Source organism: Sebastes fasciatus, chromosome 8 (assembly GCF_043250625.1).
Source record: "Sebastes fasciatus isolate fSebFas1 chromosome 8, fSebFas1.pri, whole genome shotgun sequence".
Classification (NCBI taxonomy): domain Eukaryota; kingdom Metazoa; phylum Chordata; class Actinopteri; order Perciformes; family Sebastidae; genus Sebastes; species Sebastes fasciatus.
Genome location: NC_133802.1, coordinates 31,356,397 through 31,384,107, shown reverse-complemented (window position 1 = coordinate 31,384,107; position 27,711 = coordinate 31,356,397). Strand labels below are relative to the sequence as shown.

The following is a 27,711-nucleotide window of genomic DNA, read 5'->3' as shown; positions in this document are numbered from 1 at the left end:
GCGCCTACAGTTGAGTCGTTAGAATCAGGTGTGTTAGCAGCTAATGCAGACTCGAGCAGAGATGAGGAGCGGCCTGCAGAGGTCTGGTAAGATCATTTCTTTCTAACTCTGCACCAAAAGATTGTTTTATTTTCAAACTTGTAGTCTTCAACCTCAAACATTTATCCGATTTCATGCAGCTCCCGCTGGACTTTGAACAGACTTTGATGTATAAAATCAGTGGAGTTCCCCTTTAAGACAAGTTAGCCATACATTACAATAATCTAGACACAAAGATATAAATGCAAGTATAAATAACTTAATGTTAAATGAAAGAATTTAACCACTTTTTGAAGTATTCCTCAGCTGACAACAAGAAGTTGGTAATAAATCTGTCTGTGCCTGACAGCCTGCAGCCTGTCACCTCGGCCCTCAGCGTTTTTCCACTTCTCTAACCTCCATTATGGGTGTAAAAGGAGTTGGTTTTACTGGGGCACCATTTTTTTTGCACGTGTTGGATGTCCTGCGGTGCTGGTCAGTCAGAGTGGAATAGCCTTGCGTCATGGGTTCACACCAACGCCATAAAGGAGTCTTTGTCACCGATGAGCCGGGTCATCTCTCTCCTCCGCCGGCCAATAAACGTTCACATTCTCCACTTTCTTATGATTTTGTTTAGCTCGCTCGGCCCCCAAACAAAAGTGCAAAGACTCGGATTATTCACAGGGAAATGCATAAAGGATTAATTTGCATTGATTTGCTCCTCAACAAAAGGAGTAATTTTTTTGTCAACCAACAAAATTGGACAAAAAGATCAATGGTATCTTTTAATATGGCCATCAAGGAGAGAAATCTCAAAATTGGTGCTTTGTGTTTTATTAGTTTGAGGGATTTTCCACTTGGTCTGCAGACACAGACTGACCAAGACTTTTGTGTTGAATTTACGCTTTTGGTCGCAAATTGAGAAAACATCAGTCTTGGGCCTGTGAAGGTTTGGAGAGGTTCTTTATAAATCAAAACTGATTGAGGAGTCGGTGCGTTAACGCAGCGACAAATGCATGCCTTTTTTCTGCTCTGTGTTCGCCTGTTTGACTCATTCAGCAGCATTCACCACAGCCGGTGAAAAGTCTTGTTCTCCTTTTACACATGTTTGGTTTGGCTGGAATGGATTAGACACAAGCTCAGTTTACACCTAAAGAGAGAAAAAAGCTGATTTTCTGCCTGATTCTCTGTGTGTATGTTGGTGATTTGGGACCAGAGTGACATTTGGTATGAAGGAAAAACTAGAATAAAGCACAAGAAAGACGTGTAGTTTTCACAATTACATGTTTTATTTTACTCAGTAGGCTGCAAAGAGTAAAAACCATCAAGGATGGACACGCTATTGATGTTTATGACAGTCTGACTGAAGCAAAGTTAAATCATGAAAAACATGTTTTATATCAACATACAGTAAACATGTTCACCTTATGTAATTAAAGGAGCTACTGATAACATTCAGACACAAGATGTCACACTGTCTCTCTTCATTGCATTCACTTCACAACCGGTGGTTGCCAGTTCGTTGCACAACCTGCCTATTTTATGGTCGAGTGGAGTGAGACTCAGACAGACAAGTCATGTCAAGTGATGAATCTTTCGTGGTAGAGTAATGAAGTCATTCTGTAACACATAGCTCAGTCCGTTGGCACAAAAAGGGGTATGAATGCCACGATAATATGCAAGGATTTTAGCGTGCCATAAGTGCGCCTTTATTGATTTTCGCTTGTCAATTGTACATCATGTAGGTGAATAAGAAGGCTTTTGATAGAGCACCTCATCCTGGGTCTGTTTCCAGGCTTTAAAAAAATCGAGCCTGTGACGGGAGACTTTGACCAATCACAGGTCATTTCAGAGAGAGAGAGTTCCTTGGCGTTCCTTCAACAGATTTTACAAAGGCGACCGGGTCACAAACTTTCTCATTTTACAGCTAAACCGTGCACTACAAGATGATTCTGAGAACATCTGAGGAGAGAAATAGGCATTAACGTAACATAATATTGATTCATATTTGATCAGCGCTGCCTACTTTGACCATTTGGTCGGAGTTGGCGAGTGATTGACAGCCGGCTCTCATAGATGGCAGATGGACAGCGGACCTCAGATCAGCTCTTACTGCTCGTTTTCCTCCGGTCTGTGAAATCTTGCAGGACAGAGAGGCACATGATTTTTTTCAGGCTACCTGTTTCATGTACTTCTCTCACCATTTTATAAAAATAACTTTTTTTAATCATATTTGCTCCAAATTTCATTCTTTCTTGTGAATAAGAAATATTTTTGTATATACTCTTCTTCTTTCCGCATAGGCATCCCATGTTTGTTTTGCAGCCTCCGTTGAAAAGTAGGAGTAGTTTCGTTGATGATGGACATAAATGACTTGTTTCTGTGTTATTTCTTTGTGATATTTTGTAATACTACGGTGATCATGTGATTGCCTCCCATTGGTTGTTGATACCATATACAGTAGGCGAGGCCACATCCACTTTGTCTGTTTGTTTTTAAGCCCTGACGAAGACTGATAGTGGTCGAAACATGTTGGCTTTTTAATGATTTAGCCACCACAATAAGGGCTTTTGTAATGTATTCACAAGCCTTGTTTAGTGGGAACCAAACGTCAGATTTCTTCCTCAGAGATAAACAAAACTTTTTGGAACCGCCAAAATTTTAAAAATGAATTCACCATCATAATATTTTTTTCAGGAAAAGCCTTTTTTTGTCACTTTTCTAAAAGTTCTGTGGATTTTCTTTTTAATTATTCATCTACATAAGATTGTTATCAATATAACCTTTAACTGGTAGATATGTCACATGTAAAACAAGCCAGTAGGAATAAATGAACAGGACAACTTGAGCTTAACAGGAAAATATGCATATTGTTGCACTCAAACATAATTTCTTTGACACTAAGTTGATTTTTAGATTTTCTTTGCCCTCCACGTTTGATCCTTTGTCTTTGCTGGTGCCCACCCTCTGTTTTAAATCCGAGGGCTTGTGTGCGGAGGGACGAGGGGGTTGCCCATCCCGTGGAGCGCAACCTTGTTCGCGAGTAGCCCGAGAGGGCCATATCTGTCATAGCACATTCCGGTGTGGAGCTATGATATGAATGAAGGGCCGTGGTGTGCCCAAGTTGCAAGCGTGGAGCTCAAAGGGCTGCTGAAATGCTGTAATGTAATTATGTGGACAGTCTCTCAGATCCATTAGCTTGAAATGGTTCCACAGCTCCCATTCAGTCGGTGGGCCGCCATGTCTTTTCTCAGGGGGGGGGCTCTGAAGTCATCTGAAAAGACCTCCTCTGTACTCATTGTGCTCATTGTCTTTGTAAGCCTGTTATTAGTGGGGGAATCAAGTTACGGCACACCACTGATGAGAACTTCAGAGGTTTTTACAGTTAGAGGTGGGGGGGTGTTCTCTTAACCGGGCATCTGTGCCTATTAATCAAATCAAATTTGAAGAAAAAGAAATGATTTTACTGCCGGGTCAAGACCTTTCCAAACTTTTGCCTCCTTTAACGACTCCCTCCATTTACTAAATCTGTTTAAAAGTGAATTATTTGGAGTTCTTTATGAAGAAGTTATAATTAAATGTAATCATACAGATTGTTTTTGATCAACTAAATGATCTACATGACTATTTATTTTCGTTGCGTAGGAATAATTCAGGACCGTAACAACAAAAATGCACTCATATCTTGTAAATTATTACAGATATTAGTCTATCCCCGTGTAATAAAAAACATATTTTATTTATTTTAATGCCACAGTTTCTGGATATCAAATTTCAAGAAAAATAAATTATTCCACTGCCGGGTCAAGAACTTTCCAAACTTTTACCTCCTTTAATGACTCCCTCCAATTACTAAGTCTATTTGGAGTTCTTTATGAAGAAGTTATAATTAAATGTACTGACACACATTGTTTTTGATCATCTAAATGATCTTCTTGTCTACATACTATATGTATTTTCATCGTGTACGAATAGTTCAAAACAACAAAATCAAACCCTCAGAAAACAATTGCACTCATATCTTATAAAATATTACAGGCATTAGTCTCTCTCACTGTAATAAAAATATGTTTTTTAGGGCTGTCAATCGATTAAAATATTTAATCGTGATTAATCGCATGATTGTCCCATAGTTAACCGTGATTAATCACAAATTAATCTTTTAATTGATTTTTGTATCTGTTCAAAATGTATCTTAAAGAGAGATTTGTCAAGTATTTAATACTCATATCAACATGGGAGTGGACAAATATGCTGCTTTATGCAAATGTATATATATATTTTATTATTATTATTATTAAGGGGAGGCTCGTGGGTAACAATAGAACCCATTTTCATTCACATATCTGGAGGTCAGAGGTCAAGGGACCCCTTTAAAAATGTCCATGCCAGTTTGTCTTAGCGTGAATTTAGCGTAAATTCTTAGCATTATTTATCCTCCTTCCCAACAAGCTAGTATGACATGGTTGGTACCAATGGATTCTTGAGGTTTTATAGCTTCATATGATACCAGTATCTTCACTCTAGCTTTAAAACTGAGTCCGCTACAACCTAAAGATCGCAAGTTGCGTTAATGCGTTAAAGAACTTAGTGGCGTTAAAACGATTTGCGTTAGCGCGTTATCACGTTAACTTAATATTTTTATATTTTAAAGCCACAGTTTCTGGATATTCTTTCCAAAATATGAATAGAAAATATGTTCACAACAACACATGATCTTATCATTTGACAGTAGAGATTTTTTCTTTGTTTTTTTTCAAGAAAAACATTGAACTGTATGTGATGATTTAACTGGGTAATTACCGTTCAGTCACATCTTGGGGGCAATCTAAACAATAAAAGTGTATTTATTTCACTTAAAAACTATTTAACAAGTTGGCCGTGAAAACTCCACTCTCATCTAGATAAAAGTGTAGATTGCATTAGCGTTGTCGTTTACAAAACTTCCCTCAAACAATTTATTTTAGGAATCAAATTAAAGGTTCCAGCGATTTCCAAAATTTGATTTGGTGCTTTGTGTTTACCTAATCTCTGGCACTCACACAGACACCAGTGGAAATGTCCAAATGCGTCACTGCACAACTTTAAAGGCCTTTCCCATGCATAGCGGTCTAGTGACCCATTCTAAATAACCTATATCATTGGGGGAACTGCGGTTGATAAAGGAGTCCATTGGGACCTCGGCTGAAAGGTTTTTTTTGGGTGGAAGCCTGGATGAAAAGTGCAAAGAGGAGGATAAAGAAAAAAAGTATAGGAGATGTCAGGACGCCTTTGGAAGGAAAACAAACTGCAGAGAGCAATGTGAGTTGACTTAATCTGATTAGACTAACCTCATCAACAGCCCACTTAAAAGGGAGAAGAAAGCCCTGAATTGGGGCGAGAAGGAAGAGAAAAGGGTCCCTTCTCTGTTCAGAAAGCCAAAAGGGGCTCCGTGAATGCACCACATTGTACTGGACATGCTGGTCTGCAGATGGCAAAATGACAACAAGCCGCTTGAAAAGTGAGGCAAATATAATTGATCTCAGGGTTTTTTGTTTTTTTTTCTTCTCGCAGGTATGAAAACAGCCAAGGGAGTAATGAGATTAAGGAAGAATAAAAGTGAAAAGTGCATGAAAAATACCACTTTTCACTCACGTTTGTGGTGCAAACATGGCAGCTTTTGAAGCCTTTGACTTGAATGCACCCCTGCCCCTGTAATGCCATGAGAAATATTTCCAAATTCATATTAATTTATTTAAATTCTGACCTCTTATAAAGCACCCTGCAGTCCTGGTAATACATCAAACACGAAACAGGAAAATGGCTGTTTTAATACCAGCACAATTGATGGGTGTAAAAAAAAACTTCTAATACATCTGGCCACTCACAAATTTAAGAAATCCCCAGCAACAATGCACATGAAATATCTCATCCTGGCAGGGGGAGAATCCCTTCAGATCTTTTGCCAACGTCTGAAAAAAACACATATTTTTACACAAATATTTGTTAATATTTAGTTTAATTAGATTCCATAATGAATCATCAGCCCCTGTGTTTGTGGTGTTCGGTAAATCCCTCTACTTAAAGTGGGAGGTGAATGCAGCAGCAGCCACAGGTGTCCTTTCACTCAGAGGCTTTAGATCTGCTGGTGTTGGGTTTCTGGCTTTACTTGTTTCACAAACCTCGCAGCACTAACTGGTACTAACGGGACCTTTGAAGTCCTGCTGTCATCTCTGATGTGGAAACACGGCATCACGTGGTCGTGTCCTGATCGTCAAGTCAATAAGATTTATTTGTATAGCCCGAAATTACAAATCACAAAAACACGTGCGATAGATGTCGTGTGGACAGAGTAACGACATAATGAAAATACAACATAGACAATTCATATGACAAAAAATAATACATATAATGTGAACATATGTGAGGAGGTGGATCCAGGAGGATGGCAAGCAGCTTCCCGGCGTCGCTAAACAGGTAGAGCCAGAGCAACACAACCTCCTCTCCACGATGAATAGATAGAGCCAGAGCAACACGACTTCCTCTCAACGCCAAACAGATAGAGTCAGAGCAACATGACCTCCTCTCCACGCCAGACAAATAGAGCCAGAGCAACACAACCTCCTCTCCACGCCAAACAGGTAGAGCCAGAGCAACACAACCTCCTTTCCACGCCAGACAGATGGAGCCAGAGCAACACAACCTCCTCTCCACGCCAAACAGGTAGAGCCAGAGCAACACAACCTCCTCTCCACACCAAATAGATAGAGCCAGAGCAACACAACCTCCTCTCAAAGCCAAACAGGGAGAGCCGGAGCAACACAACCTCCTCTCCATGCCAAACAGGCAGAGCCAGAGCAACATGACCTCGTCTCCACGCCAAATAGATAGAGCCAAAGCAACACAACCTCCTCTTTACGCCAAACAGGTAGAGCCAGAGCAACACAACCTCCTCTCCACACCAAACAGAGCAATACAACTTCCTCTCCATGCCATACAGATACAGCCCGAGCAACACGTCTTCCTCTCCATGCCAGACAGATAGAGCAACACAAATTTGTCAATCAAATTTTCAATCTTAATATGTAAAGTAGGGGTGCCCAAATTTTTTTCCTTGGAGGGCCAAAACTAAAACTTGGGCCAGGGGCTGAAATCTAACACATATTGTATTGTCCCATCCATCCATCTGCAACCGCTTATCCCGTTAGTGGTCGCGGGGGGGCTGGAGCCGATCCCAGCCGACATTGGGCGAAGGCGGGGTACACCCTGGACAGGTCGCCAGTCCATCACAGTTGTATTGTATTGTACTGTATTGTTGTTAAGATGCAAAATGATAGAATGTATTTTATTTTATGAATTTATAAATAATTTTTTGCTAGAAACATCTGGCGGGCCAAATGGAACCTTATTGCGGACCGACTTTGGCCCGCAGGCCCCACTTTGATGTAAAGTAACGTGTAACTAAAGCTCTCAAATAAATATAATGTTGTGAAAAGTTCAATATTTCCCTCTGAAATTAAGTGGAGAAGAAGTATAAAGTAGCAAATAATAGAAAGTAGTACAAGTACCAAAACATTTGTACTTGAGTACATACATTCCACCACTGTATTATACCCACATTTGACAGCTTTTTGATTAGATTTATGCACCAAAGTGCAGTTTTCCACATGTTGAGCAGCATCCAGTTTGGTCTCTTCTCTGCTTTGCCTTTGTGAAATAGTCACAGTATCTGAAACAAAGCACCCAAACATTGTGGCCGGCTCTGTGTTTGGGATTCAGGGTGGTAAACACATCCTACCAGCACTTGATTGGGGAGTGTGTATAAAGGGATTGCCCGGCCGACACCAGCTAATACAGATATAATTGACTCTCCTTCTGCATTCTGCACATGGATTTGGAGAAGTGCACGGGCTCATTGTACGACAACAAATTAAGCAGGCGGCAGTGAAAAGGAGCTGCTGAGCATTCACCGGATCTGGACCTCAGACTACTGAACTAAATCTGCAAACACAGCTTCTCCCTCCTTTTTTTAAGGCCCCTTTCATCTCCCCCCCCCCCCCCCCCCCCCCCCCCCAACAGACCTCCACCTCATAAAGCTAAGTCAAAAAGCAAGTACTTCTGCTGAATGTTGATCGTCTCTTATAAAACAGCAGTGATTTCTGTTCTCTGCATTCCTCTGGCCGGCATCAGCTTTAATGATGCTCTAATGATGGAGTCACTTGAAGGGGAATTCCTGCTTCTCTTTGTTGTCTGAGATCCAACATCTTTGAAATGCAGGAATGAAGAGGAGGGGAATTATTGATGGATTGGAAATACTGAGAGTTGTCAGACTCGTTCTGACTTCAGATCAGGTTCAACGGGTGCCGCTTCACTTATACATACAGAGTTATTAAAACCAAAATCGCATTAAGTCCACTGCTGCAGGGAGCAGTTGTGTAATCTGTGCAGAGCTCTGTAGAATTAGATCTGCATCATTTGGGCCGATCCGAGAGCAAATAAAGGCGATGTGAGCCCAAGCACACACAGCTGGCCCTTGAGACTCTGGATCCTGGGTAAACAAGGGTCCAGCATGCCTCAGCACAGCTCAGTACCCCCCCACCAAACACCCCACATGAGCCACTGAACAATGACTGATACTCTACTAGAGACTGCACTGAAGCGAGGCTTAGCAAAATTTTATTACATTTGGTCTGTTTCAATAGACTGCGGACCAAAAGAGGATCACAGACTTTGTCATCAGTTTTAAGATTACTATGACATCTACGCCTCCTTAGACTCCGTAATGCTCCTATTGTTGCTGTACAGCCGCTGATTTAACATGGAAATCTGCTGCTCGCTCACATATAGAGTTTTCATTTGTTGCAGATTCTATGAAAGGTGACCGGAAACTGTCACATTTAGTCCGTGTTTTTAGGAGCATAACTGGTATCAGCAACTTCTTACTTTTACTTATCTTTATTTTAAAATTAACCATATCAGACTTCACATTAGATTTCTGGTGTTTTAAAGTTGTATTGTGTTTTTTTCTGTTTTACAAAAATCTTTTTTTGTTTCATTACTTTGTGAACCTGCAGAGATTATTCACTGGTTTAAGTTAGTTAAAACTTCACAGTAAATATCATGTCTGCAGTTACATTAGTGCAGAGATGCAGATGTGATAGATCCATCTTTGCTGCATTACAAATTATATTTATAAAGTACATATACATACATACATTATTTTATAATGTTATTTTACATATAACTTGTGATTAAAATGACATGCAGCATTGCAGTATTGACATGTATCTCTGTAAAACAGTCTGTAATATAGTTTTATAAGTATATACATTCACATAGATTGCAGATCCTACTGTGTGTGTACAAGGTGTATGTATGCATGTTTGCACACATACATATGCAATATACTGTATGCAATAAATGCATGATATATATGAATAAAACATGAATATACACAACATTTGTAGTATGCAAAACTTGTCTTTTTGGAGCATATGTAGTATATAAACATATTTGCAGCCCAAATTCATTTTTGTAATATAAATGATATACTGTATATACACCACTTTCTACTTATTTTCACCTGTTCACCTTCTTTTTAGTTTTCTTTTATATTAACTTTAACTGTTGGGGTAATATAAGAAATGTGACAGATCTTTGATTTTGTCTGACTTAATAACCATTAGTCAGATATAAAGTGGAAAACATAATTAACCAGGTTATAATAACATTCTCATTATAGGTGCAATATATTTCTCTCTTTCTCTCTCTCTAATGGTTATTAAGTCAGATCTGTCACATTTCTTATATTACCCCAACAGTTAAAGTTAATATAAAAGAAAAGAAAACTAAAAAGAATGTGAACAGGTGAAAATAAGTAGAAAGTGGTGTATATACAGTATATCATTTATATTACAAAAATGAATTTGGGCTGACTAATATGTTTATATATACTACATATGTTCCAAAAAGACAAAAGAAAAAGTTTTGCATACAACAAATGTTATGTATAATCATGTTTTATTCATATCTATCATGTATTTATTGCATACATTGTATATGTATGTGTGCAAACATGCATACATACACTTTGTATATATATTTTTGATATATATATATATATATATATATATTTTCATTAGTTAATTTGGACACAGATGTGCCCCCTTGTGGTCATCCCAATAATACAAAGCTCATAAAAGAAAACTTGTCCTTGTCTTCCTACTGAGGCTTCATCTATTCCTTTTTATCTATTCTTCTTTATCTATTCTCCTAGTTTATAGGCAACATAAAAACAAAACATAAAAACAAAAGTCTAAAGATGTTTAATAAGTTGTAAGAACATGAACTGCTGTGAATAAAGAAATTATTTGCAGAGTGCAAGAGAATCATTACATCCCATTAAAAACATTCATAAACACCAGTTCTATTAGACTACAACTGATGAAGGCTTCATTTAAACTACTATTAAACAGCTCAGACCTCGAATGCACGTGTTGATTTACTTTCTTAAATCAGATCCATCATGTTAAATTGGTTTAATTTTATTACAAATCAGTCGCTAGATGGAGCTCTTCTCCTTCAGACACCATCACTCGCACCTTGATTCAAACATAAATCTGATGGATGTTGGGGGAATATCTCTGAGTGTGTTTTGATGCATCAAATACTCTTTTTCTTAAATATACATCCTGTGAGACGCACTGATACATAATCATTACATGGTATTTAAAATTGACATTTTTTATTTATTTTTTTTATTTTGTTGCAGCCTACATTTATCAACAGGGATATTTTGGTGATTTCCCTTAAAAAAAAAAAAAAAACCTCTGTAATGATTTTATGTAATTAGGCAACATGAATTACTGAGTTACTGCCTCTCTTCTTCATAGAATAATAATATCTTGCATCTTAATAAATATCTCTAATGCAGCCTAGATCATGTTTATTTTTGTTTATAGCTTATTTTGTATATTGTATATTGGTAGAATTTAAATTTTTCCATCTTATTTTATTCTTACGTTTTTTTATCTATTCTTTGTTATTATACTGTTTGACTTGCACCAACAAAACCAAAGCAAATTCCTGGTGTTTTCTCTTACACCTGGTAATAAACACCATTCTGATTCTGATTCTGACGTCATCCAACACAGTGATTCTACTCTACTGAACTTTATTCTCATTAGATATAAGGTGTCCAGGTTCTCAGGCTCAAACATCTAACTACTCCTCGAGGTCTCAGGGCTGTAATCTGTAAGTTTTGGCACGTGCTCCGCGTAAACCGGAGAAGACTTTGCGCGGATGGCACGAGGACAGATGTGCCCCCCCTCCTCTTCTTCTTCCTCCTCCTCCTCTTCCTCTCTGAGCTGCTCCCGCGCCGGGATGATTGACACAGAGCTGTGCGCGCAGCCAATCAGAGCGCGCTCCGCTTTATTTGCATATAGTGGCCTCATGCCATTGGCCTGGTGGTGCGCGCTACTGAGAAAACCGCCTCGCGTGCCATTACAGACGTCTTCTCCTTGGAGGCGCACGAGGAGACTTAAAAATAGATAATAAAAAAAATATTTTTTCGTGTGAGGTCAAGAAAATGTTTATACTTTAAATAAATAAAGTTTGGTGTTCATCTTTGAGTAGAGGGCAACAAAAAATATGAATATGCTGGATTTATTCTGCGCATTGGCATAAATAAATAATCACTATTTATCTTATCAAAAGCATGCACCATTAAACAGTGCAATAATTAATCTTAATAATGCACATATATCTGTAAATAAACCGCACACACTGTTAAACTGACTCTACATTGAGCAGTAGCCCAGAACGTTTATTTATATATATATTTTATTTTTTCCTTTTTTCAAGGTTTTCATATATGCAGTCCACTGTCTGTAATTACAAGTCTATAAACCAACTTTTAAGTAGATGAGCTTACAGACAAACCCATCAAGTACACTATAGAGAAAACAACCTCAATATTCAAAAACAAAACAAAACCAAGAAAAGATATAACAATATTAATAATGACAAAAAGAAAGAGTAGAGTTAAAAAAAAAAATTTAAAAAAAAATAATAATACAAAAGTACTAGAGAAATAGAAAATAGCTGCTGTTGCTGTTGCTGCTGTTGCTGTTGCTGCTGCTGCTACTGCTGCTGCTGATGTTGCTACTGCTGATACTGTTGCTGCTGCAGCTGCTTCTGCTGCTGCTGTTGTTGCTGCTGTTGCTGCTGCTGCTGTTGCTGCTGCTGCTGTTATTACTGCTGCTGTTGCTGCTGCTGCTGTTGTTGCTGCTGCTGCTGTTATTACTGCTGCTGTTGCTGCTGCTCCTGTTGCTGTTGCTCTTGCAGCTCGCTCCTCTTTGTTGTTTGTCCCTGCAGGGCTGATTGAGCAGCGCGTGACTGACGGCCCGTGGGGGGTGTTGTCCAATCATCGGTCCGCCTCGCGCCCGATGGGTGAGTCCTCTCTGCCATTGGCTGAGCAGAGTGTGGGAAAGAATGCAGAGAGGGTTTCACACGCACTGGGAGCACGCGAGCCGTCTATAAGAACAGCCGCGGCGCGTGTCGGCTGCAGACTCGACCCGCACCGCACCGCGCACCGCACGCTCTCCACGCACTCTGGAGGACAGCTCAGCTCGGTGGTGATAACGACTGAGGAGAATAAAAAGAACTGACTGTCTGTGAAGGCAGCTCTTCTCTTATATGATCTGCAGACACTTTTTTTTCAACGGAGTTTCCAAAAAGAGGATTAACTTCACCTGATCACACTCACCTGGTTTAACACCTGGTTCTGGTTGTGATCCACGATGCCAGCCGACACTCTGGAGAAGCAGACCGCGTCTCCTCTCGCCGGTGCGCCTGCGAGCGGAGCGCACACACCAGACAAACCCAAAAACGCCAGCGAGCACAGAAAAGTAAGGATTTTTTTTAATTCTTATATTATAGTTTGTAATGTTTGTTATGTTCATGTGATGCAATCTGCAGTGCGCAATGGAAAACAAGACATTAATGTTGTTTATTCTCATATAAATGGTTATAATTTGTAATGTTTATTATGAGAATATGATGCAATCTGCAGTGCGTAATGGAGAACAAGACATTTATGTTGTTTTATTCTTTTTGCAGTCATCCAAACCGATCATGGAGAAACGCCGCAGAGCGAGAATAAACGAGAGCCTCGGGCAGCTCAAGACTCTCATCCTGGACGCACTGAAAAAAGATGTAAGTTCATTTTTTTGATGCATTTAACTATTCAAGATTCAAGATTCCTTTATTTGTCTTTTTTTATGCTCCACATAAAAACGAAATTGTGTTTCTTATACATCCACCACTCAAAAATGCAGTGCAAAACAATTGGTGAAAACTATAAAGTAATTAACTAATAATTAAGAACACTAATAAATAAGATAAAAGTACGCTAAAAATATAATAGAATAAATTCCTTGTTTATAGATAGTTTTGTTGTTTTAAATGCACTTTTACTAAACTTTTCCTCTGTTATATTCCCACAGAGCTCCAGACACTCCAAGCTGGAGAAAGCAGACATCCTGGAGATGACAGTGAAGCACTTGAGGAACCTGCAGCGCGTCCAGATGAGCGGTGAGTTCATTTAATCATAGAAATGACTGTTTGCTGCTGCTGCCTTTTATTATTAACCCAGATAATGATCTTATATACTGCACTAGAGCTTTTACTCTTGTGTGTTATACTCTATTTTATCTTCTATCCTAGCTTTTATTTTTATTTTCTAATCTTTAATGTTTTTATAACTGTTTTAATTATGCCTTAATGTTCTTTTTGCACTTTGTCGCAATGTTCTTGAATGTTTGTGTAAAGCACTTTGAATTAGCCCAGTTGCTGAAATGTGCTCTACAAATAAAGCTGCCTTGCCTTGTGGGTCAACAAAAAAAACCAAAAAAACATTCTGAAGTTCTTAGGAGGCTGTTGAAATGTTTATTTTTTAAAATTTTTTTATTATTGTGTTATAAAGTAATTACAAAACAAGTGAAGACATGTGCAAAAAAAGAAACAACATATGTTATACAGAGAAAGACAAATAAAGTACAAAAACAAAACTAAAACAACACAAGAGGATAAAAGCAGGTTGAAGAATGTGTGTGTGTGTGTGTGTGTGTATGTGATGTGGATAATGGGCGTGTGTTTGGCATTGAATGAGGCTAGATGCTCATATATGACATATATCTACTCTTAAACACATACATACTGAAATGCGTCTCTAATATCCTCTCTCCTCCTATCTTCTCTTCAGCAGCTCTCTCAGCAGATGCCACCGTCATCAGCAAATACAGAGCCGGATTCAACGAGTGCATGAACGAGGTGACGCGCTTCCTGTCCACCTCCGAGGGGGTGAACACGGAGGTGAGGTCTCGGCTCCTCAACCACCTGTCCAGCTGCATGGGCCAGATGTTGTCCATGAACTACCCGCAGCAGGCCGCGTCCCAGCAGGCGCACCTGGCTCAACCTCTCCATGTGCAGCTGCCGTCCACTCTGCCCATCAACGCTGCTGCTGCTGCTGCTGCTATGGGCGCCAAACTCAGTTCAGTGGAGGCCATCTCCCAGAAGGTGTTTGGTGGCTTCCAGCTGGTTCCTGCATCCGATGGACAGTTCGCCTTTTTGATCCCTAACCCGGCCTTCGCCTCATCCACCACGGCTCCAGTCATCCCCCTTTACGCAAACGCAGGAGTGCCTGTTGCGGTCAACGCCAGTCCAGTGCACAGCAGCTTCAACGCCAGTCCGGTGCACGGCAGCTCCGCGTCCACTGCAGGTTCTCCGGTCCACGGCATGACGTCCTTCTCCGGGGGGTCCCAGGCGGTCAGCCCGGTGGGAGTGAGCACCGGATCGGAGGGCAGCGAGCCTGTGTGGAGGCCTTGGTAGCGCCAGGGACTAGAGACTCATATCAAGCATTATACTTTCCCAGTTTAGACATTTTAACTGACTGCACAGACAACTGGACGGTAACTCTAACCACTTAAAGCCACCCAGTAGTTCTCACTGTTTCGTTTTATGGAACAAATGTTGCCTTATGGCACATGTTTTTTTTTTTTTTTTTATAAATATATATAATTTATTGTCTGATTCCAACATTTGGATGTCGGTGATAAATATGCTGTACATGTTTGAAGATTTATAGTACATTTTTTTGTTATGAAGTACTTTTTATGAAAAGGTTTTTTAGTTTTGTACAGAGTTGATTGTTATATACCAAAGCTGTGTTTTATATTCTTTGTTGTTCTGTGTTGAAAAAGAAAAACTGAAGTTGGGTAATGGCCCATTTGTTTTAATAAATTACTTTTCAGAAATTAATTTCTTGTGTACGACCTGTTTCTATCACGTCCATATCGCTTTATTGTACTATTTAATCTAATTAAAGGGTCATTCAGTAGTTTCTGAAGTTGTGCGTAAAAGGCACATTGGTGAAGTTAGGGACTTTTAAAAAGACTATAGCTGAGGGCAAATTGAAGCTACAACCTATCGATTATGTTCCCAATATTCACTCCTATATGTCAATTAATCTACCCAGCCTTAAGTGGCCACCTTGTCACCAGTTTGGAGGGAGCTCCTTACATCTGGCCCGGCTGGAGAATGGTGCAGCCATGGGACAATGGGGGTGTATTTTTCTATTGCTATAAAGGTAATTAAAAGTTTGAAAAGGGGTCTCATCCTGTATGCAGCGGGAGCTTTAAGAAGTCTTAAACCCTATTCATGAGCCTGGGAAATGCTCTCAGGGGTTAATGTCACTAACAGATTGCCTCAGTGAAAAGGAGAATATGGAAGGATCCTCGCTTCCTTTTGTGCATCAATTGTTCAATTCCACTCCCAGTGGGCCTACACCTCCATAAAGGGGGAAACGAGGGAACTTGGTTAGGTTGATGGAGGGGAAACCTGAGGAGGTCTGGCCAGATAAAGAAGAATATCTTGAGCTTGATTATGACTCAAAACAAAATCATTTTGAATTGGCTTTTTATTTACACACATTCAGTGGCCTACATCTGGCCAGGTGCTTTTTCCTCTCAGCTTCAAACACTTTTCTGTGTATCAAAGTTCTCCCTCTCCAGTCTCTTCCTCCTGACTGTTTATCCTCCTGAGATCCAGCCCATTGACATGTGTCCTCTATAGTGGACATTTTTGTCCACATGCATATCCTCTTACTCTTTTGACCTACTCTATCAACCCCTGGTGTATTGTAAAGAGGACATCCTGGGCTTTCCAGTGATATGGCATGTGTGTTTTTTTTTAATCAATTTGAATGTATTCTTGGTTTAATATCACTCTACAGCCATAATCTGTTCACACTGAAATAGTCCTGTAGTCCACTACAGTGGACAATAAAAATAAAGTTTAACAAGCCTAAATTGTTAAGATTGTCTTTTAACCCTAAATAGGAAGGAAATCACAAAAAAAAGTAATTGGAAGACACTTTTTAACTCGGTTCCCAGGAGGTTATCCCCTGGCTGTAAAATTATCTTCCTCCGGTGAGTGGCCGTGTGTGTGTCAGCCACTTGCAGTCAGCGGGCCCCTTTTACTCTTTTCCTCTGGATTAGGTTACAGCCTGCTGACCGCCGGTCAAAACCCCTCAACATTTAATACTCCACCGACGCGCCCTGGGTGCGCATGGCTGGCACAGGCCAAAAGTAAGTCGCTTTAAATGTGTTTTCTTATAAGCTCTGACCAGGGAACTAGTGCCAATATGCCCACCTTAAAGGTCCCATATTATAAAAAAGTGAGATTTTCATGTTTTTTTATTATAAAGCAGGCTTAAGTCTTATATAAATACTGTGAAAGTTTGAAACACTCAATCCACAGGGAAATACACACGGCCCGTATTCAGAAATTCTGCGTTTGAAACAAGCTGTCAGGATTTCTGTCCATTTGTGATGTCACGAATATTTAGACCCCTGACACAATTTTAAACGTAAATATTCTAAATGTGTTCCAGTTTTTTCCTGTTGCAGTGTATGTGAAAGTCATCAGCTGACAGGATGTAAACATGGACCCAAGCTGTTGCCTAGCAACGCAATTACGTTGCAATTACGTTGAAATGAACTAAAACGGAGCGTTTCAGACAGAAGGTAAATACAGGCATATTCAGGCAGACAGCACGAGGAAAATCATTTTTTTTTAAACATTACAGCATGTAAATGTTCTAGTAGAAACACAAAATACAAGTATGACCCTGAAAATGAGCACGATATGGGACCTTTAAAGCACTGACCAGAAGTGGCAACTGTGAAGCTTTCTATTCTATTCTATTCTATTCTATTCTATTCTATTCTATTCCAAGGTGTTGGAACTCTTTGAAATAAAGAAAAAAAATCGGTTCTTTTGAACTTTGCCTACGTGTCTTTTGATAGTTGTTTCTGCACTCATAACGTGCGCAACTCCTGATATCCATCTTCCTCTAACAGTTGGGCAATCTGGTTATTTCGTGTGTGTAGTCTTGTTCTTGCTGTGTGTGCCAGTGGCCTGCACATGACACCGTCTTTAACTGGCATACTGAAACCCTTCAGTCAGCCAGTGATGCTCTCTGAGAGGAGGCAAACTGAACTGAAACACCATGTTGGCAGCTCGTGTGGGTTCTGCGGTCTTCTCTTTCTGCCTTCGTGTCTGAGTTAATAGTTCAGAGATGCCTTTGTGGAGAGCTGAGGTCGTGAGAACCGAGAGAACTAGTCTGCCTGCGGCCTGGGCACAGAGCCAGCCTGTAAATCCCCGCTGGCTGCAGGCTGGCAGGCCGCCGGGTCGTGCAGCCGAGCTCCGGAGGTGAGGAGGCGAACACACACTCACACGTGGCCGCCAAGAGGCGAGCCTAGTCCGGTGTAAACACCAGGGAGGATGGCTGGAAGTTGACTCAGTCCAGAGTATTTTTATATGTTGCAGGCTGATTGTTGCAAATCAGGTTAAAGCTGCAGGTTCTGCTCTGGTGTTGGTAAATATAAAGGAAGATAAATAAATCACATATCCATAATGTTTATAAATCAGGTAACCAAGCAACAACAGCATCATGAGTAGAAAAGAAATTCAAGTTTCAAGTTTCAAGTTTATTTGTCATATGCATTTAAAAGTACTGTGTACAGTGAAATGCAATGAAATGCATTTTACCCTGATGGCTCTCTCTCAGCCCTTAAAATCTTTAAATAGTACAGTTGATAAATACTACAATAAATAAGACAATACCTGAGAATAAAATTATAAAACAACTTAAAACATCCATAAAACAATCCACAGCTCTGCATCATTAGTAGAAAAGAAACTGGCGTAGGAAGAGAGAGAGTCATTCTAAGATAATGCACAAATCATTGGAAATAATGTGTCACATGGATGAAGATATAGATAGACATTTTGCAGATGTCAGCTGCAAGTAGTGTAAACCTATATCCAGATGTGGGCTGGTTGGATCCTTTAATTCTGCCTTTTTGGTTTGCTCCACTTGCTGAGGTGCAGGGCCAGGAATAAAGGAATTAGAAAATATTCAGTAAATGTGGATTATATTGAACTAAACAACGGGAATATCCCTCTGTGGTGATGAAAAGGATTCCTATAGAGGGCTGAATGTCCCTCAGGGACCTGCTCCATCAGGTCCCTCGGGAGAAGTCACTATTGAAGGGGGGGTGTAGGGGTCGTCGGAGGAGCCACAAATTATCATCCTCATTAGCGATTGAATGGAGGCTCAACGTTGCCGCCAAACTTTTACCATCAGTTCTCCCTCCAAATTCTCAATTGTTTCCATTGTTCCATCAGGCCTTGTTTAGTCAGCACTTAATGCTTTTTGTATGCAGCTTCTACCACAGCAGGTTACAGTGAGATCTTTCACTGCAACACTCAGAGGACATGAGGGGAAGCTCCCTGTCTCTCTCATCCTGACTCATTATACAGGATATCAGATCATCAGACATCAGATCAGCTTATACAATTAACAAAAGTGAAGAAGTGAATACATATATGTTGTCAGACTTTTGTCGATTTTAACTTAATTGAAATAAGGATGTCATGTAGAGCTGCAACGATTAACCGATTAATCGATTAGTTGTCAATTATTAAATTAATCGTCAACTATTTTGATGATCGATTAATCAGTTTGAGTAATTTGTTAAGTCAAAATTCTCTGATTCCAGCTTCTTAAATGTGAATATTTTCTGGTTTCTTTACTCCTCTACGACAGTAAACTGAATATCTTTGAGTTGTGGACAAAACAAAACATTTGAGGACGTCATCTGATGTTTTATAGACCAAACAACTAATCGATTAATCCAGAAAATAATCAACATATTAACTGCCAATGAAAATAGTCCTTAGTTGGCGCCCTAAAGTCATGCAAGAGTTAACCAAAAGATTTGTTTTGTCTAACATGGTCTTGAGGTTTGTTGTCTCTCTTTGTAATGCCTGACAGATCTACATCAATTATTATAATAATTAAGAAAATATTGAATTACAAGTATTTAACTCAGTTCATTAAAAAAATAGATAGTTGCCAGTTTGACAGTATGAGGCAGCTGTCCTTAATGTAGCCTATATTGTTAAAGGTGCTATTGATAACATTGATACAATAAACCATTTCATTGCATTTACTTCACAACAAGTCGTTGCCAGTCACTTACAGTCAATCTCGTGTTATTTCAACGTGCTATTTAGTACCCTAAAACATTCTGTGGGATAGTTTAGTATGTCCGAAACTTTAGTATGGAACCAATAGTACATGAATTGCATACAATATACAGTGAATTATTACAGTATGCAACGCTGGACACCAAAGTGTTATAAATATCCTACAATGCAATGGGGTATTGATGACAACGTTCATAGCAGACGCTGACGGACAGCTCTGTAGCGTCACTTCAGTTTAACTGTAAGTATGAAATGTCACTTTTGCTAGTCGTAAAATATTTTTTTTAAATGAATTCAGACTTTATGATTCTCACAAACCGTTGTTTTGGTCACATGACGTTGGTATGGGTTACCATGGTTACACGTCTCCAACCGGATAAGGACGCTCTCAAGAAGTGACGAAGTTATTTACTGCTCAGTGCGTCCGAAAAGATGCATACTACTCTTTTATGTTGAACGATAGTACACCTGTTGGGTATCTAGTATAGTACGAGATTTTGGACGAAGCCTAACTGACGATCCAGAGATACCAACGTCATTATCCTATTGGCTCACAAGCCTTGTTAGAGGTGGCAACCAAACATCAGTTACCTTCCAAAGAGATAAACAAAACATTCATTTTGGACCCGCCTACCTTTTTGTGATGATTAATTCACAACTTTTTTCAGGAAAAGCCATTCTTTTATTCTGCACCTTTCTAAAGGCTCTGTGGATGTATTATTGTTTTTAAATATTTCGTCTTCATAATAATGTCATCAATAAGTCCTTTAAATCTGTGTGCCATGCAGTGCCAAGAATGTTTTAATTGCAACCGAAGATCATGTGATTTCCCGGGTTAGTTCCTTCTCACTGTTTGTTTTGGCAGGATATGCTACATTACTATATGGTTACTCTCTATATCTCTCATGCACAAAGAGGCCTTTAGCTTGGAGCGCCAACGGTTGCCCTCTATACTCTTTAACATGAATATATAGGAACCAGGCTATACCCCGCTGCCCCGGGGATTGTTTGAGCGCTCCGCTGCTCTCACTTTCACACGGACGACAGGCTATATTTGCTCCTCAATGTGAAGACGCTGCAGCTACCAGGACATAAGGAAATGCTCTGCATGCTTTGGACACAGGTTCTGCTCAGGGGAAAGGCGCGGCTGGTGTGTTTTTATGTGTCAGTTTAAGTGTGTGTGTGTGAGAGCACTGGACACTCCTCTTTCTTGCACCTGTTTCCTTGAGAATCAGAGGGAGTGAGAGACAGACAGACAGACAGACAGACAGACAGACAGACAGGCTGAGAGGGTGGGGATAAAAAAAGGTGTTGAAACTCTGAATGTTTCCCTGAAGTGTGTGATTCAACAGTGACATCTGTGCAGGTGTTTGTTCTGAAGGGCATTGGAGGCTGGCAGATTATGAACTTATTTTTTAGTGTCACTTCACATTTGACACCTTATTAACAGGTGTTCGCTTTTTAATGCTTCAGCCACACACACACGCGCCTTCCTCCTCCCTCCCTCCCGCCACCCACCCGCTCCTTTTTGGCTCGCTCCAAAGCTTCCATCCTGTCTGGGTATTTATAGCCAGGGCCCACTTATCCCTGGGACCGGGTGTGAGGTGTTGGGTGTGTGCAGACGGAGGAGGTGCAGGCAGCAGACGCAACGGGACGCGTCGAGCCCCGATCACATATCACAAGGGTCCGGGTTGCCGCGTGGGGCTCCGTTGATCCTCACCGCTTGTCCACAGAGCGTATTTCTGAGGCCAGGTTTGGCTTTTCAGCAGCCTTCTCCTGTTTCAAGGCGTGAGGCCTGTGGCTTACAGCCTCTGCAACGGGTGCAGATTCCACAAGAGAAAGTGAAGGGTCCTCTTGACGGAGGCTAGAGGTCACCCTGCACACTAGGTGGCCTTGAAGGAGCCTTGTCTTTGACTGTAGACACATTTTATTTATGTATTTATCTATGGAGGGGGGGTCGTCCTCGTCTTTCCCCTGCACCTTTGGCAGCTGTTGCTCTATTTTAGCTCTGGTTCACAGTTCAGCAGCACAAGTCTCAGAGGTAAATACTTAAAGGTGCCATATCATGTTTTGTGTTTCCACTAGAACATGTTTACATGCTTTAATGTTCAAAACCTTTTTTTATTTTATTTTCTTCATACTGTCTACCTTAATATGCCTGCAACGTTCAGTTTTACTGCATTTCAATGGAATTGCAATGGAATTTCGTTGCTAGGCAACAGTTTGGGTTCATGTTTACTTCCTGTCAAGCGGATGTCATTCACATAGTTGCGTCCGAAATTCCACACTAATGGTGCCTTCAGATGGGGTTGTGAGAGATGGGAAGTCTGTACACAACATGCTTGGCGTTCAAGTGGTTAAGTCGTGAGGACACCGCTGCTAAGCAACGGCAATATCAACGTTACTGTCGGCGTCTAGAAGCCACAGAGGCTAACAATTTAGCAAGCATTAGCATAATGCAGTAAATGCAAAGGCATAATGACAGAGGCAAAAGATGAGGAAATATCAATATTTTCATCAGACATATTATGAATTTACCAAGAAAAACCATATACGACTAAAATTATACAGGATACAACATGCATACAATTAACACATAAAGCAATTCCTGTAAAAAACACAGTGATGGATGTTATCATGAATCTGTTGCAGTCCAATTGTGACACAAGTATTTGAGATGATTAAAATGTCACAAGATAAATATCACGTTCATAGTTGTGGCTAATATGATCTGTGAATGCCAATTTACTTAAAATATTAAATTAATAAATCACTCAATATCACCACCTAGTGTAGGAAATCCCCCCCCCCCAGGACTGCATTCATGTGTGTATGTGTGTGTGTGACTCACCCTGTGTCTCACCACATGCCCAGACTTGTCCCCAATTTGACACTTGAGAGCATCATGGACAGTGATCTGACTCATGTGTCTCTTCAAGATGCCACGGCCACCGCCTGTTGTTTTTGAGTGTTTTTTCCTCTTCCTCTCTTTCCTCTTCGTCTTCTGTGGTCGTGTGGCAGTGTGTGGTTGGGTGACAGTGTGAGAAAGAGTCTTTGACCTATTTCACTGATTTAACACATTTTTTTCCACATCACAGTAAGTCAGCCATCATACTCCGTATCAGGACCTGGTAAATCTAAATGGAATGCAGCCATTATTAATGTTATTAGTTACATCGGTTAGTCCATCAGCCTGACCCGCAAAATTTGGCCGTCGCACCACTTTGGATGGACCATGTCTCATTGTGATTTGTTTTAATGGTCTGTGTCCCTTGTGTTGGAAAAATGCATGATAGCATTGCAGCAACGGTAGCTTTCTATTTGCTATCACTCCTTTTTTCATCCCTCCATCATTAAAATCTTTCCATCTCTTTTTTTGTAGCCATTTCACACAGATCCAGTATAAAAGAGGGTAACATACACACAATATCATGAAGTCATATATCATTGTAAAGCTTGGACTATAATCTATCCATCGGTCACATTGTCATGACACTGATGTCAAGATAATTTGACCTTTGACCTCTAATGCTGCAATGGGGCAAATTCTGAATGCCACTGCAAATGCCCTTATAACTAGCTTCATATTGATCTAATGTGCCCATGGATAGTTCCAGCATATAGAGCAGAAAAAGAGCTTTACAATTATATATTATATGAATAACAACAATAACAACATCTTATCAGAATAAACGTAACTCTGTGCAGTTTATATCTGATATGATGTTCAGAACTTTGCATTGGATTCGGTTATTAGGACAGTTTGTAAATGGCCTTCTTAGCAGCAGAAACACAAAATAAAACAAAATGTTTGTTTCCTGGTAGGACATGTAGGGTGAAAAGATCCCAACAAACCAAATGTGGGACAAAGAGTATGTTTGTGTGGGGCAATGTGGGACACGTCAACAAGGCTGAGAGACTAATTTAAACAATAAACATTTATATTCTGCCCCTTATCTTGTAACGTCTCAATGCTTTGCCCGAATGCATCCATAGATCGGCACATCTCTTTTTGAGCCGCACGTTTCTTGTGAGACTCACATGAACAGTGTCGCTTCATGTCGCTGTGTGAAATTGAAAAATAACTGGCAAATTTCACAAAAAAACTGAGAATCACCCTCCACCGGCTTATAAATACGTATAAGTAGTTTCCCAGTCTTTATTTTAGCTGCTTTTCCTTTTCTTTGTGGTAGTTTCCATCATATTCCGCCTAAACCTGCAGAGCTTGTGACTTTGCGATGACTCACAATGTTTCCCCGTTGGGCGTAGCGTAGCAAAGACGGTGAAATGTCAACCTGCACTTGACCCACGCGTGTGCCGTTTGACAGCAAACACAGCCCGTGATGACAGCCTTCTCTGCTTTCTTCACACTCATTGGATAAAAGCCAGACTTTTTTTTTTAAAAAAGCGTCTGTCCTGCATTGGTTTGACTTTTGAAAACTAGTGCCAATGAAAATGTTGGACATCGTGTCAATATGTGGGACGTGGGACAAGGGATAAAAATGCTGTGCAGTCCCTCGTAAAGTGGGACACCCTAAGGACATGTCACAAGGCCTGTCATGGAAAGGTCTATTAGCCTCTTTGCTTACAAAGTATTATGTAATACTGAAAACTTTGAGTAACCCTGCAGCAACCCTGGAGGCTTGACAAGCAGAAGCTGCAGTCAGTTAGATTTAAAACAGATCACAATTTCACGGCAAAAAAAAGTATACAAATACGTATACAGGAATTTCACATCATAATGAATTAAAGTACTAAAGTACTATTTATCACAAGTATTTCACTACATTTCAAGTTACGTCCGTTTCCGTAAAAAGTCCTGATAAACAAAGATAAAAATCCACCTGTATATATCATTTATTGTTTATAATACTCTTACATTTTTATACGATATCTCATCAGTTTGCAACTTAAAGTAAAGCTCTTATTCATCAGAATATAACACGTCGATCATTTGCACCTTAATTACAATCTGTATATATGTATATGTACAAACACCAATATATCCTCATTTGTATATATTGTCTTATCAGCACTTTACTAGTTTGCACTCTGGTTAGATGCAAAACTGCATTTTGTTGTACTTGTACTATGTGCAATGACAATAAAGTTGAATCCAATCTAATGGAAATCAGCAGCTCCTGCAGGCATGTCTGCGGCCACTAGGGGGTGGAGCCACAGAGGTGACACAACCTGAAAAGATACGTCATAGTTCACAGGCCCAGAGCTAGCTAGCACTTCAAGCACAACCAAATTAAGTATTTTATATGAGGTGTGTGTGTTTATAATTAGCATTTTTTTTTTTACCTCGGTATAGTTGAAAAAATCTTTTATCTATCTTAATTAACGATGACGACAACGGTTTTACTGGGAAATAGAGGCCGAGTGGACTGGTTCTGATTCTGCTTTGAGAATTAACTGAGTGGAGAAGTTGAACCTGGAGCAGATTATGGAGGACTCACCTGTCACCTGTCCGTTCATCAGACAGGTGAGTACAACAACACACTGACTGGACTCTCCAGATGTAACCAGAGTAACCACCTCGTTGCCTAGCAACATAGTAGCGTGTGGCTCTTAGAGGTCTATAAAAACAAAAGTGCTGTCTCTCCTCTGCTGTACTATGGGTGTTTTTGGCTTCAGCCGCTGTGGCATTTATAGCCATTTACAGCTATTGTTTACATGTCCACGTTGTCTACTTTGTGAGGTTTTATACAGTGTTGTAAGACCTCACGAGAGAAACAAGCAACCAGGTCCATAGAAACAAGCAACAAGCAAAAGAAGCAACTCTCCCCCCAAAAAAGACCATATGAGAGAGAGAGGCAGCCACTTGTTCACTTCATATACATGTGTGAATTTACTTTGCATTGCATGCATTTCATTGCATTTTTGCATCCATTTTTAGCTTGTAGCTTTACATTTTTCTTGTCAACTAAACTTAAAGAAGATCAATATTTAATTAAATTTTTGCATTTTGTTTCATTTTTGCATTTTTGCAAAGACCGTGAATCCAATGTCGGTAAGCCTCATTAAAGACAATGGTGCTACTGTCTTTCATGTTTTTCAGTGCTAACATGTTGAACCAGATCGGCATGATGTGCTTGTATATCACGCTTACAATTATGGCAAACTGCCTGCGAATCGTTGGAGAGAGACAGGAGCCCAAATAAGCAACTACACTTTAGAAACAAGCCCAAAAAAAACGCAACCCGCAACTACCAATAGTTGTAAGCGACTTTTCAGGAAAACAAGCTCAAAGTTGCTTATAATAAGCAGACTTGGCAACTCTGCTGTCTCTCCTCTGCTGTAATATGGGTGTTTTTTGCTTCAGCTGCTGTGGCATTTATAGCCATTTACAGCTATTGTTTACATGTCCACGTTGTCTACTTTGTGAGGTTTTATTCTACTGGTGATGATTCTAAAAGAAGTTGCAGGCGCTATGATGGTGTCCATCAGTTATTTTATTTATTGTCATTTTTGATTAGGTAATTGTGTGAGGTTTGTCTGGTTTTCTTGTGAGACTTCACTGAGGAAGGCAGTTGTATATACTGTATATATGTAATTGATAATCAGTTGTATGCACAGACTGCAGAGTGTTTGTCTTTTGGTTTAGACAGAGGGCGTCTTGTTGCTGATGTTGTTCCACTTGTGTAAACATTGACATTTAATGCCATCTTTTGTGTAGCCTAAAGATATTCTTTAAGTTAACAGTATCATATATCATCATACATATACCACCCTGTATGTAATGCAGTAAGGTTTCCTCCTCAGAGTAGTACATTTTAACTGACCTACTTTTGACTTTTTACTACTACAATTTGTTTAAAGTAACGGTACTTTTACTTGAGTACAATATTCTAGTACTCTTTCCACCTTTGCTCATGTAACCTTTATTTAATCAAGTAACAAAAGGACAAACACAAACAAAGAGCATGCAGCACAGGACTCGTGTCCATCTGTGTGATCCCTCGCTGAAATATGGCTAAATACACAGCTTCTGTTTGTAGGTAGCTTTTTAACATTTGTCATTCATTTGCAACCCTGTAGTAGGTTACTGTATGTTCATGACCAACAAAAAAAATTTACAGATGCGGGCAACTGAGATATGAAACCATGCTAGCAACAAATAGAAGCTGTACTTTAACTGTATTTGGGCATATTTAGGGAAACATCAAAGTAGCCGAGTGGATTATGCTGCAGGAGTTGGTTTGAGGAGTTTCTATCCACATTTCAATGCTTTTTTTGCCATGACTGGGCTGTTGTTGAAATGTTGTAACATTAGCTGCTCTAACTGCCGTCTAAATCTAACCGCCATCTGCTGCAAAGAAGCAAAGCTGCAAACCTGTGAGATCTACTCTTCCATGAGATAATGTTTTTAACCTAGCTCAGCACAAAGACTGGAAGCAGGGGAAACAGTTTGTCAAACGTTTTAAAAAAATGCCTCCAATAAACCTTAAAATGACAAACCATAATTGCACATTTTGTCTTCTTTGCTAGCAAGCAAAACTTAAATGGAGTAGATGAAAATGATATCAATCTTCTCATCATACAAATAAGTACATTTCCTCGAATATAGAGGCACAGACAGATATAACAAAGCAATTATTCATTTGTTCTCATTCAAAAAAACTGGAGGCTCCATGAAGTTTGCTTATTATACATTATTATAACAGTTGGATTCGTCTTCTAATGTCATCAATCACACTTTTTAGTCATTATCTCTGCTCTCTAAAAGATGTCGTGCTCTCATGACAGATATGTCTGGCTGAAATGTATCATCCCTCTCTTCAAGGTTTTGTTCCAGCGCTGTATTTGTAATAATTTGCAATATAACAAATGTCATATTGATTTTGAATGTTAATCGCGGAGCAGAACCCACAAGCTCAGTTGCACTTTGTCTCTCTATTCCTTTGAGTCACTCTTTCTCTTTACATTACAAAAAAATGCAAAGTTAGCATCCTACACATTTTCCTATGCGATTATTACGGGACGATCAAGGAAACTCTCGGTCCCTGTCTTATATTTAGCAGATGAAATACGAGCATATGTGACAGAAGGATATTCTACTCTGGGAGGTGTTGAAAAGCTGTATTTCCTGACCCG

The 27,711-nt window shown here is 39.8% G+C and overlaps 1 protein-coding gene and 1 long non-coding RNA gene across 5 annotated transcripts in view; both read left to right on the top strand.

Moving 5' to 3' along the window:
- LOC141773245 (uncharacterized) overlaps positions 1–27,711 on the top strand; it is a 237,809-nt gene that overhangs the window by 165,155 nt on the left and 44,943 nt on the right. The gene's annotated exons all lie outside the window — the stretch shown is intronic.
- Positions 34–15,315, top strand: her9 (hairy-related 9). Of its 3 annotated transcripts, none has more exons than XM_074644980.1 (5): positions 34–81; positions 12,373–12,905; positions 13,117–13,212; positions 13,503–13,590; positions 14,261–15,315. In XM_074644980.1, exons 2-5 carry the CDS (start codon positions 12,798–12,800, stop codon positions 14,884–14,886), a joined length of 918 nt encoding a protein of 305 aa, XP_074501081.1. In that variant the 5' UTR covers positions 34–81; positions 12,373–12,797; the 3' UTR covers positions 14,887–15,315. The 3 variants fall into 3 exon arrangements, with proteins under 3 accessions (XP_074501081.1, XP_074501082.1, XP_074501080.1); XM_074644981.1 differs by having other exon boundaries at positions 37–86; positions 14,264–15,315; XM_074644979.1 differs by having other exon boundaries at positions 39–86.